We start from the raw sequence: 12,037 nt of genomic DNA, 5'->3' as shown, positions 1-12,037 counted from the left end.
AAACCCAGTGGGACAGTGTCCATAGCATTAGTACATCGCCTCACTGTAGTACTACCATAAACATCTAACAATGCTTTTCATTTACCTTCACTACTATCTTTTTTAATTGCCTTGTGTTATTGTTTTATAAAAAATATAGCATTCTTCCCTTGTATAACCACACTAATTAAGATTTACGTTATCTACCATGTTGCCTTGTAGATGGTGATTGCAGAGAGGAGTGAAATATTGTGTCATAAAATCTTCCTTTTCAGACATAGATCATGGAAGCCAAGTTTGATGATGCATGTTTTAGTGTGACACTAGCAATGTAAACACTCATTTCAAAGAACGTCTCAATTGCTATCCCATTGTTCCATTGTATATTAGGTGATAAGAGTAACCCATTGTGAACCCTCTGTCCTAGTGTATGTTATGTAGTGGAAATTGTCCTTGGCAACCCTATCTCTTTAAGAGACTCTTTATATGGGCTAGGGTTCTTCCTCATAATCCATGATCAATAAGGATCCATAATCTTGCAAATTAAGATATTAACTTTCTTGATTTTTAACACCACATGCACACATGAGTATAGTTGTTCCTTATTTGACATTAGGGAGCATGATAGAAAGTATAAAACACTAATGTAGATTCATTTTAGTGTCGTGCATATAGATCATGATCTAAGGGAGTATACATGTGGCATACTCATGGGTTGGCTAAATTTTTCATTGATTTTAATTACATGGCACCAAGCAATGGAGTCAATAAAAACACAATCAAATGCATCAATTGCAACAAGAGCAAGGAGGTAGGCCACTTTTGCATCCCTAAGTTCAAGCCAATTTACAAGGTTGTGATGAGACACAAGTAGAGGTTAGATCACCAATTTTCACAAGTTTGTATTTATTCCTTATTGAAGAAGAATCAAGCCTTAAGAGGATTATATTCATGGAAGCATGGTGTGAGACAATGGCGCACTTTGAGAAGTATATATACTGCTAACAATAACACCATGCTCTAGAGTAACAATGTTTCTTTATACCATGGCTTTAAAAAATAATCTACATTAACATTTAATGGAAACTAATGTTGTTAGCACCTTCTTAATTTGACATCAATTAGATAAGGATGCTTCTTCAAAATGTGATATTAAGAAGAAGATTCCCATTGGACTTCAACTAGAACTAGTGTCATTCATGTTGTGCTATTTCCATGATGATGGATTGTTTTATGCTATTGATAGGGAATACAAATAGGAAAAGCAAATGTATCATCACTGTACACAATGCTCGGGGGGTGCACTATATGGAAGCCCCTCCTACGACGTGCGTTCAAGGGGTATTTAAAAAACCCCTTATCTGTGAATTTTGAGCTGATAAAACTACCCCTTTTTCTTTATAGACTTACGGGTTTTTTTCCAAAGTACAATTAAAATACCCCTCTTGTAATTGTATTTCTGTAAATTTACCCAATATTTTGGATTAAAAAAACCCCACCTAATGATCGCACGTGGTAGACTTACATTTTTTGAGGTGCACCCCCCAAGACACAATGACTTTGGTAAAAGAAGAATGTTATAGAAAGAAACAACTGAAAAGTATCATTATACACAATGACTTTTGTAAAAGAAGAATGTTATAGGAGGAAACAATTGAAAAGTATGTTGTAAGCAAGATGATATGTCTTTAGCTATTTTGGACTTGAGATACAAAAGTAGGGTGTCATCATTACTTCAATTAGCTATTTTGAACTTGGGATACAAAAGTAGGGTGTTAATCAAGCAAGATGTCATGCCTTAGCTATTTTGGACTTGGGATACAAAAGTAGGGTGTCAATCGTTGTAATGCACTTTATCTTAACACACACACACACACTCACACACGCAGACACATGCACGCACATGATTGCACTCATGCACTTGATGGGAGCATGAGTTTTGTGGGGTCCTTTGCACAAAATACCGATTTGCTAAAGATTTTCTTCGAAATCTCCCCTTTACTTGCCAAATGAAAATTTTCAACAAGTGAACATAAGCCTTTAGAAGATGTTTCGTATTCATGCACCTCTCTCTCTCTCTCTCTCTCTCTCTCTCTCACACACACACACACACACACACACACGCACGCACACTCACATTCACACACACTCACACTCACACACAAGACTAAGTAATTAGATATATTCTCAATCACACCTAAGGTCACCACTTTATTTATTCTTGACTTTACTGGTTTCTCTTAAGGGGAAGAGCGTGCAAAACTTTAAAAAGTTCAGAGAATTAAACGCACGGTCGTTTGAAAACAGTATTCTCGTGCGCGGCAAACGAGAAACCCACACACAGCGATGGCTTGTACGCGATCACGCACGTTCAGAACCATGGAGCTCAAAAAAGCGAGGCGGAAAAGCAGGGAGGCAAAATTGCTACCCTGATCGTGCGTGGGCGCATTTAACAGTACATGTAAATCTTGTCAATTTTCCACTCGCCCATAATGCTTAATCGATCATGATTAGGCATAATCAAATCTTAACCTGAGCTTACTTGATCATGATTGAGCATAATTAATGGCTCGCATTCATAAACATTTCCCGTTTTGATGCAGGAGAGAGATGTGCTGTTAAAGAGAGAGCCATTGTTTCCATGGCTTACTCCCCCTTTGCCCTCTGTATTGTCATAGTTGTGGTATGTTTACTACTTGCCATCAGTGTTGCCACTGCCTATGAGAGAGCCGGCTATGGGTATGTGCACAGGAGCCATGTGTGGAAGACATGCCACCCAAAAATCCATCATGGATGGCTGCTCGCTGTCCGGATCATTGCCTTTCTCTACTGTTTATCCATTCTGATATATGACATTGTACTCTGGGGTCCCTTCATCTTTGAGTATTACACTCAGTATGGCTCTTAATCCTCAACTTAACCTTCTAATTAATCGTACAATTTCATGTTTAATTGCGTCTTGCAACCCTACTCAAACGTGCTTATGTGGCCTGATGCAGGTGGAGCTTTACACTTCTTATTGTGTACTTCGGGGTATACATGCCACCTTGTACTTCCACAGAACTTTCAAAACGTTGTTGTAGTTTTTTTTTCACTGGCACTTTTTTTGGATATACTTTGGGCACATAGTACATAGTATTATGATTCATAGTTCTTTGTCATATGCATGAACATAACTTTGTGCATAGTATTTCAGGGAATGCATTCATCACCATTGTCCACAAGGTGTATAGTAGTTTGGGGAATGCATTCATTAGCATCATTCACATGGTACATAGCATAGTTTTTCTCATACTCGTATGGAAAATATTCCATACTTCCATACCCGTATGCGAATGGTTGCGTATGGTCATGTATGGAAAAACTTTTCATACTCCAACCAAAAAAGAAAATGTTTTGCATCTTCTCTAGACATAGAGATTAGTTGTCAATGTGTGAAAGTCGTGACGGATGAAACATGGTCAATTTGTGAAAACTACGATAGACCGGGTCATCTATCATGGCTTTCACATACTTTAAGTCTCTCATGGTTCATTTCTTTGAAAATGGCATGTCTACCCTTTAATTTAAGAATCAAGTATGAAATCCCACGTATGGAATTTCTCCAAGGTTTGAACCATACTTATTTCATAGTTCCAGACTCATACATGTATGTCGTATGGTTGCCGTATGAAAAAACTATGTCTACAAGTGACAGGTTTTGGCATTTGCCCACTTCACACTCCCTAGTCTCTACTTATGTAACATGTTACATGATACATCATTGATCATACATGTATGATGTAAACAAGTTACAGTAATATAAAGTCCGGAGTTTGGATTTTGGCTCTACATCATTTATGTTTTTTCTAATCCCAAAATCTTTGCAGTTTCAAGTTTCTTTGGTTTTTTGTGTCATATGTAGCATGTTTTTCCTTAAATTTAGGGTGCCGTATGGTATCCAACGTATGGAATTTCTTGGGAGTGTGAACCGTACTTTTTTCGTACTTCCATACCCGTATGCATTTGCCGTATGGAAAAACTATGGTACATAGTACTTTGTGTATGCATTCATCACCGACATCCACATGGTAAATAATACTTTGGGGTATGCATTCATACCATGACTCTAGTATAGGATGATGACATTGCACGTTAAAGGGTAATCTTTTATCTGAGCCTTGTGATGTCTGGGATCAGGTTGCGATTGGATCATCCATAAAAGAAATCCTTCATCAGAGAAATGCAGAGCAGAGCAGTGTGCTGTCAAATAACTTACTTAGCGGCTATCATCAAGTTGATGAGGAGTATGGTTCTGTTGTGGATGGATATAATTCGGCCTTGGGACTGTACTACAATCCTTCAGAAGAAGCACCCACGGATGGCTATGTGATGCAAATCCTTTATCAAGTAAGGGCTTGGTTTTTGCCAGCAGCTTTTGCCTTACAAGCCAGAAATTCTGCATGTGTATGTTTATCAATAGCTCTCCGATTCTTCTGGTAAACACTTGTGATGCTGCACTTCAGATTGTACTGGGATCTGCCTTTGTCACGGATGTGGTCTATTGGACCTGCATTTTCCCGAGTTACTCCTTTGTCGATGTGGTGAGTACCAGTCTGCTTTGTTGTAACTGGGTTTGATTATGTGCTGCTTCACATTCTTAATTGGCTAATTTTATTGTGGCACTCAGCACTGTAAAGTTATTGTGGTTGTAAAGGGCTATTATACTGGTGCACCCTGCTTGCTTGCTGAGTAGCCCAGGTACTTTCAATGGCTGCCCGGCATGGGTGGGAAGATCCTTAGGAGTTCCAGCCACCCATCCACCACAGGACCACTATGGTCATGTCCAAAAATTGCTCTCCACCTTAAGCTGGGGTGGGGGAGGGACCCACCTAGAAGTCGCAAGACTTGTGCCAGTTGATCTTTGCCCCTGAAACTAGGCAAAGGCCAAACTCCTCACTCGCTGCCGCAAACTGCTGAAAATTTTCCTCATTGTGGGAGATGAGTGGCGTTGTAAACTCTAAACCCACTCTGAACCCAGGAGCTCCTCTAAAGTGCTTATGGGCAGCAGAAGACTGGAGACGTGTACCCTGCGCCTTGAGAAAGTTTCTCATGGCCTTTGCCACAAACAAGAAAAGAGGGGGGGCTAGGGGTCAGCCCTGGCGCATTGATTAGGACATGGGGAAGCACTCTCGGTGTGGCGCCCTGTATAAGAACCTGGCTGTGGGTGGAGTGGAGAGCTGAGACGTCCCACACCCATTCGGCTGAAAATTCCATCCTGAGCATGTTGCCTTAGAAAAGCCCAGCCAACCTTGTTGTAGGCTTGCTCAAAGTCTAGCAGGAGCACCACCAGGTCCTCGTGGCGGAACCTGGCTGATTCAGTCGCCGCCTCCCAATGCTCCTATCCTGAATGAAACCTGTTTGCGTGCCATTGATTAGGATATGGGGAAGCACTCTCCCTGGCGCCGTGTTCAAGAACCCGGCTGTGGCGGAGTGGAAGGTTGAGACCTCCCACACCCATATGGCTGAAAATCCCATCCTGAGCATGTTGCCTTCGAGAAAAAAGCTTAGTCAACCCTCTTGTAGGCTTTGTTGAAGTCTAGCAGGAGCACCATTAAGTCCTCGTGGCAGAACCTGGCTAATGCTGTCGCCTCCCAATGCTCCTATCCTGAATGAAACCTGTTTGCATGCCGTCGATCCTCGGAGGAATGGCTTGTGGCATTTTCTGATGGCTTTGGCAAGGATTTTGTGAGCAGTGCCGAGGAGAGTGATGGGTCTCCACTAGTGCACTTGCAATCATCATCCCCCCCCCCCCCCACGTCCCCCCCCTGCCCCCCCTCTTTGGAGATGAGATGGATCAGCCCCTCTCAGGGTCGCTTGGGCATGTGTAACATGCGGAAGGTTGGTGGAAGAATTGGTAACTTCAATCCTCAGAATTTAGAAATCGTTCACGACGACCTAGAAGAAGATGTGCAGAGAGAGAAAGAAAGAAAGCTGTATTAACGTCTACTAGAGGCCGAACTCGACCTATGAGACAAATCAATGTACAACTGTCAATGTCCTCTGGATGTCCATAAAAAAAGGACAAAATAAACATGAAATAAACTATGAAAGTATTGAGCTACTGGGGGGGGGGGGTGTGATGGATGGAGCACTATTGCTAAAGGCTTAGTATGCAACCTATATGCGTAGGGTATACAAGAATGCAATGCAGATCTGTCTAGCTCCAACCAGTACCATAATGGGGGTGTAATATGCGATACATAGGTGATGGCAAGGCAAAAATCCCTTGGAGCATGATCTCCGGGTGTGAGTGTAAGTGAGCTAGCCGCTCTTGGATATGGTGCTGATGTCGAGCCCGTATCTCTGTAATCTCCCTCTGATGTAGTCTGGGAGTCTGGTAGCCTGGTGCTCTCAGTCTCCGTCTGGCTCGGAGGTCCGCAACGCGCTGAAGTGTAACCCTCTCTAGTGTCAGGGTAGGCACTGGGATAGATCCCTGGAAGAAATCAGTGAGCTGGAGCTGTCGCCCACCTCTCCGTGTGATATGAGTCCGTAGCAGTGCCTCTCTGGGGCGCTGTGTCTCTAGCAAGAACTGGCCAAATCTGCGCTGGTCTGTGGATTCCATGATCTGGCGGAGTGAGGGATGTCCCACTGAAGATGGTGGTGTATCTCTCTCTAATGTCACTATATTCTCTGCATTTGTATACATAATGCTCCTCACTCTCAATCTCCTCCTGGCATAGTCAGCATATCCTCTCTGCTTTGGGGATCCGTGCTACCCTACCTGCCTCAATCTCAAGCTGGTGTGATGACACTCTGAGTTGGCCAATCGCCACTCGGGCACTCTGAGGCATGTACACATCCATATATCCGGGTTGCTGAATAAATCCATCCTCTGAGATGCTCATAAAACAATCTCTGTAGTATAGCATCTTCGTAGGCAGGGGCTGGTGGGGTGTGATCCATGTCCGCCTCATATAGTGCTGCAATAAGTCCTGTCGTGTAACTCTGTTCCTCATTGTGTGATAGCTGCATATGTGGAGCATTAAGATCATATTGAAGAGGTGGTAAGTGATCTATGTCCCACCCACACTGGGTCAATAGTTGTATCATCTGTGCATACCATGATCCTGTGTCACCAGCCTCAACTAACTGTCTCGATGCCTCAAAAGCTCTACGTGACAATCTGTCTAGAGCCATGGCTCGCACTCGATGAATAAAGCAGACCTCCTGGAAGAGAGCCTCTACTAGCATGGGTGGTGCAGCAAAACGTAAATTAACGCACAAATTGAAAGGAGAAGTGCAGAAAATAGAGAGAGAGAAAGAAAGAAAGAAAGAAAGTTATATTAACGTCCACGGGAGGCCGAATCCGACCTATGGGACAGATCAGGTACATCCATTTACATTCCACTCTGGGTATCAATGCCAAAGAGCCATAAAACTGAAAAAAAATAACTCAAAATGAACTCTTAAGACTCTTAAGAGTTTAAATTACAATGGGTTCTATTGCATCTAGTTCGAAATTGAGGTGGAGAGGACACATTATTGGGTCCCAGTTACCCTCTGTAGGGCCCCCACCACGGATGGTGGAGAGGTGGAGAGAGGGAGAGGTGGAGAGGACACATTATTGGGTCCCAGTTACCCTCTGTAGGGCCCCCACCACGGATGGTGTATTTGCTTTATTAGAATGATGAGAAATTTGAAAGAAAATACAGCAATCTTGGACCTTTTCTTGGTTGGAAAATCCCTGCCCTTGACCTTCAGTTCTCCACCCCTTGCTTAGCAATTCCCTTGGCTTGTCTAGCCCTTGATTTGCTTGAGCTCTTGGTGAATAATGAGATGAATGAATGGGATTGTGGCCTCCACTATTTATACTACCCAATCATGAGCAGTCGGCCAGCTGTAAATCCAGGTGGCCAGCAATATTCAGTCCCACGACTGTAAATCCAGCATTAAATGCTGGAAAAGATCCCATAAAGTTTGCGCATCTCTTCTTGGCTGGCTGGACATTAGGCTGCTTTAAGACAAGTTTGGGCACCTTTTCTAGGCTGTTTGGGGACTGGGCAGCCTGTATGGGCTGCCCCATACTTGCCCTATACCCCTCCCATGGCTGGATAATCAGTCGGCTACCCCTGGCCTGCCCCTGGGGCTGTCCTACAGCCCCTCCATGGCTGGTGGGTTCAGCCAGGGCCTTCCTGGCCCTCATGGGGGTGGTTCCACACTATCCCTATGCCCACACAAAGACCCGGGGTAGCCCTATGGGCTGGCCCCTTGTTCTAAACGCAAACCCTAACTAACTACTCAGTGATTTGGCATCCGGTACCATACCAGATACACAAAATCACTGACATCATTCTAGAGGGAGACTCACAGCGTGGACTGGCACTGTTTCATGTGCAGGACAGTGCACACCTGACCTTAGACTCCTGTGCAGGACAATGCACACCTGACCTCGGACGACTGAGATGGATCCCTGGTTGACTCGTCCCGGACTGGGCTCACATGGGACCAGTTCACCATCCCAGGTCCTGCACCTTCTGTACAGAAATGTCTACGTGGCATGCAAGTGCGGGATGCACGTGACATCCCCTTTAGTGTTTAGCTTGGCTGAGCCTGTCAACAATAGTCAAACACTGTGTATTACGCTTACTCGGACTGGGAGGCAGATTTGTGACAAAGTCCATCGAAATGTCCTGGAAAGGACCCTCAGGAATTGGCGAAGGCTGTAACAACCCTATCTTGTAACGCGCGGAAGCTCTGGGTAGTCTTCTTTCAGCCCTAAACACTCTTGGAAACCTTCTGATGCAAAACGCACCATCCGATGCAAAAACGCAGGTAGAGAGAGAGTAGAGAGAGAAGTGCTGGAATTTCAGTATATACTATGGTACAAAAGGTACATGTCTTTGCAGCCATGGGCTGCCTTCATAAAAAGGTTGCTAACCCTAAATTCTGTCCCCTATGGGACCCCTAGTGACTCACACCCCTAGTGGGAGTGAATGAATACAACATAGAGCAAAGGTGCCTTTATATAGGCCTTGGAGCATGTGGGGAACTGGCCGACTGCTGGTCGGCCAGTTCATAATTCATTAAATTCCATTTAATGCAGCCGACTGTGGTATCTTCCATATTCCTTGATGCGCCTGCTGCCAGCACCCTCTGGCCTGCACAGCCGACAGCCCTTTGGTCATGCTGATGTCAGCCTCCATGCAGCCAACAGCCCTTCTGATCCATGCTTTGCTCTAAGTCCTGCTCCATGTCCATCTTCTACTGGTTCATAGTCTTTATCTGCTTGCCCCTTCTGGATTTAGCCCTAGAAATGTCCATGGCATCTGTGATGCACATGACATGTTTGGGAATGCGCTGCCAGGTGTACAGGGTGGACGGTTTTCATTTTAGGCTTGTGCAGGCCTGTCCGGAGCGTGTCTACTGGGGAGGTTTGCTGGGGATGATTTTAGCTGCTCGATCGTTTGAAGTGTGTGTGCGTCCAAAGGATAAGTGGGCACCCGTAAGCTGCATTCGAAAGAAGGTATGGAAAGCAAGTGAAGCAGTTAGAGGTTCGTGGTGATTGGTGTGAAAAGGAAGGAAGGGTGGCCATCCATTAGGAGAGGAGCAAAATAAAGAAATAATAGTAAACGTGGCCATTAGTGAAGAGACCACGTGGAGCTTTGAGCTGCCCCGCCAGCGGGTACACTCAGGAAGGTTGGCGAAGCTTGGCGAAGCAAGGGAATCGGCGCAGCTGCAAAAAAAGAGAAGCGATCGCCTTGTACGATGGGGGGCTCTGATCGAACTGCAGAGAAAGAGGCTGTGGAGGAGTCGCCATGCTGCAACCAGAGAAGGGCGCTCTGGAGTGAAGAGATGCGCAACTGGTAGGAGCGCTGACGGGCTGCAGAGGTTGTGGGGCCTCCCGTGTGAAGAGAAGAGTGCTGGTCGACAGTGGCGAGGCGAGCACAGAAGGGCTGCTGGGATTCTCAGGCGCAGCTGCAGTAGGTGAGGCGCCAAAGAACGAGCTGCTGGTTGACGGGCCGATAGCGCAAGGAGAGCAGCAAAGGGCGAAGGGCAAATGGTCAGCGCAGAGTTGTGGGAGACACTGTGAAGGTGCCAGAGTGGCTGACGACGCAAGAGGGGAGCGTAGGTGCAGCTGAGTGCGCAGGCAGAAAAGCTGACAAGGAGCTGTGAAAGGCTAGGCGAAGAGTAAGGGAGCTGCGTGTGTGAAGCAAAGGGAGCTGAGCCATTGTATAGCAGAGCAGGGAAGGCGCTGCAGTGGCTAGAAGGCAAAGGAGGTGGTGATGACGGGTAAGGCCGCCTTTGAGGTGTTGGCAGCACAGAGAACAGGCTGCATGCAAAGAGGAGAGAAAGGTTGGTGTGGCTGCTAGATGCCCAGGAGGGCTCGCAACTAGTGGAGGACCGCCGTGAAGAAAGGAGAGCAAAGCGTAAGCTGGTGGTGGGCCGGTAGCAAGGCAGATAAGCTGCTTGGGTTTGTTGTGAGGCTGGCAGAGGATCAGCACACAGAGAGAGAGAGAGAGAGAGAGAGAGAGAGAGAGAGAGAGAGAGAGGTTTGGGTAGCTACTGCTGACGACACATACAGAAGTGATGGGTCGTAGAGGAGTTGAGGGTTAGCTGGTGTGGGCGCCTTCTGAAGAGTGAGTGGCCGGGTTCATTCTGGTGTGATTGGCACAGCACGCAGGTGAGTGGATCATGTGGTGATTGGGGATGTGGTGTATCCTCGGCAGTGACAGGTCTGAGTAAGTGTTTGTGGGATTGTGTGAGTAAGGCTTCTGTGTCGGGAGAAGCTTGTATGAAGTGTTTATCTGGAATATATTGCTAGGTGTTTGCTTTGTCTATGGTGCCCCTGTTTTGTGCTGTCTTTCTGGCGTGGGTTGGGTGGTGAAGCGTGAGAGAGTGTTCCAGCCGGTGGCTGGTGGTGCCTCCGTTCGTGTGTTGTTTCCAAGTTTGCGAGGTGGAGAGCTATAGAGGCGGTGGTTCTTTCTTCTTTTTTTTCACCTCACACCTGCAAAGAACCTGCATCTGGCTTCTTGTCCACACGGCATCCCCAAACAAGTCCAGCCATTGTTCATATCAAAAGACTCTCTCACATTGAGTCTGCATACAGAAGCTTTCTCCCATGATCAAGGCTGCCACAACCATCCATAGCCTCTCACACTATGAACAGCATCACACCCTGACACATCCAGTGCTTCTGCATCACAACACAGACTCCCAAACTGTCTCTCAAAAGAGATATCGTATCACAGCACAGCATACCATACAGACGACACACCTGTACCAACCCTCTCTACCTTCCAAGGGTACTATCCATCTCTGTCATGGATTCCCTGTCCCTTGTCTTATCAGTAGCAAGGCTGTACCAAACATGTGTCCATTCCTGTAACCCTTGGCCTGCATGTGACCTATCTCCTGGAGAAACCCAAAAACATGTTTTCTCGGGAAACCTATGACCTGTTTCCACATGAAACCCTTAGGCCTGTTTCCCTTTGAAACTCTTGTTCTGTTTCCCATACATCTAGTTACCTGTTCCCTCATGAAACATCTGGCAACATAGAGATGCCCATAACTGTAGGTCCCACTGTTCCTTTCTAGCAGGAAGAAAACAATCTGCTCCATGAGCACGCAGCCATGCGAGCTTGCTTCACTCCCATGCCAAGAAACATAACCAAATGACCTGTACTTGTAGCCAGAAACCCAAGTACATTGCTGAATTTGCAGCCAAGCAAAAACAGCCCATAAACTGTCCCAAAATAGTCCCGTTGCAAGGAGGATCAGCACCATGTGCACCTCTGCAGTCCATCCACGTGGAGTCCATGCCGACAGTCTCTGCGCCAGCTCTATCCGCCTCCAGCAGCCCTGTAACTGCCTGCGCATCTTTTCACCAGGAAGGGGGAGAGACTCACGCTCTGTTCAGTCCTGTGGCAGTTCGCCCCTTTTTAAGAGAGAGAAAGCAAAACTCCTTGTATCCCTGGGCGCCACCTGAACGCTTCTACTTCTCCCACAGTCCGCCTGTTTGCACAAGAGAGAGAGAGACATTCCACAGTCTGTCTGCCCGTGTGCGCCGCCTAGTGGC

At 46.0% G+C, this 12,037-nt stretch overlaps 1 protein-coding gene across 2 annotated transcripts in view; it reads left to right on the top strand.

The window, feature by feature from the left end:
* Positions 1-2,302: 2,302 nt before the first annotated feature.
* Positions 2,303-12,037, top strand: part of LOC147615482 (uncharacterized) — a 90,585-nt gene continuing 80,850 nt past the window's right edge. Inside the window, exons 1-5 of one of the 2 annotated variants that reach the window (XM_086779577.1) lie at positions 2,303-2,440; positions 2,583-2,874; positions 2,979-3,012; positions 4,159-4,368; positions 4,485-4,562. In XM_086779577.1, coding sequence (XP_086635703.1) covers positions 2,621-2,874; positions 2,979-3,012; positions 4,159-4,368; positions 4,485-4,562 — 576 coding nt within the window. In that variant the 5' untranslated portion in view covers positions 2,303-2,440; positions 2,583-2,620. Of the gene's footprint in view, positions 2,441-2,582; positions 2,875-2,978; positions 3,029-4,158; positions 4,369-4,484; positions 4,563-12,037 lie in introns of both variants that reach the window. The other variant, XM_086779578.1, reaches the window with a different exon arrangement.

Source organism: Cibotium barometz, chromosome 40 (genome assembly GCF_041138505.1).
Source record: "Cibotium barometz isolate CiBa-2024 chromosome 40, ASM4113850v1, whole genome shotgun sequence".
Taxonomy (NCBI): domain Eukaryota; kingdom Viridiplantae; phylum Streptophyta; class Polypodiopsida; order Cyatheales; family Cibotiaceae; genus Cibotium; species Cibotium barometz.
This window is presented reverse-complemented; position numbering and strand designations above follow the sequence as displayed.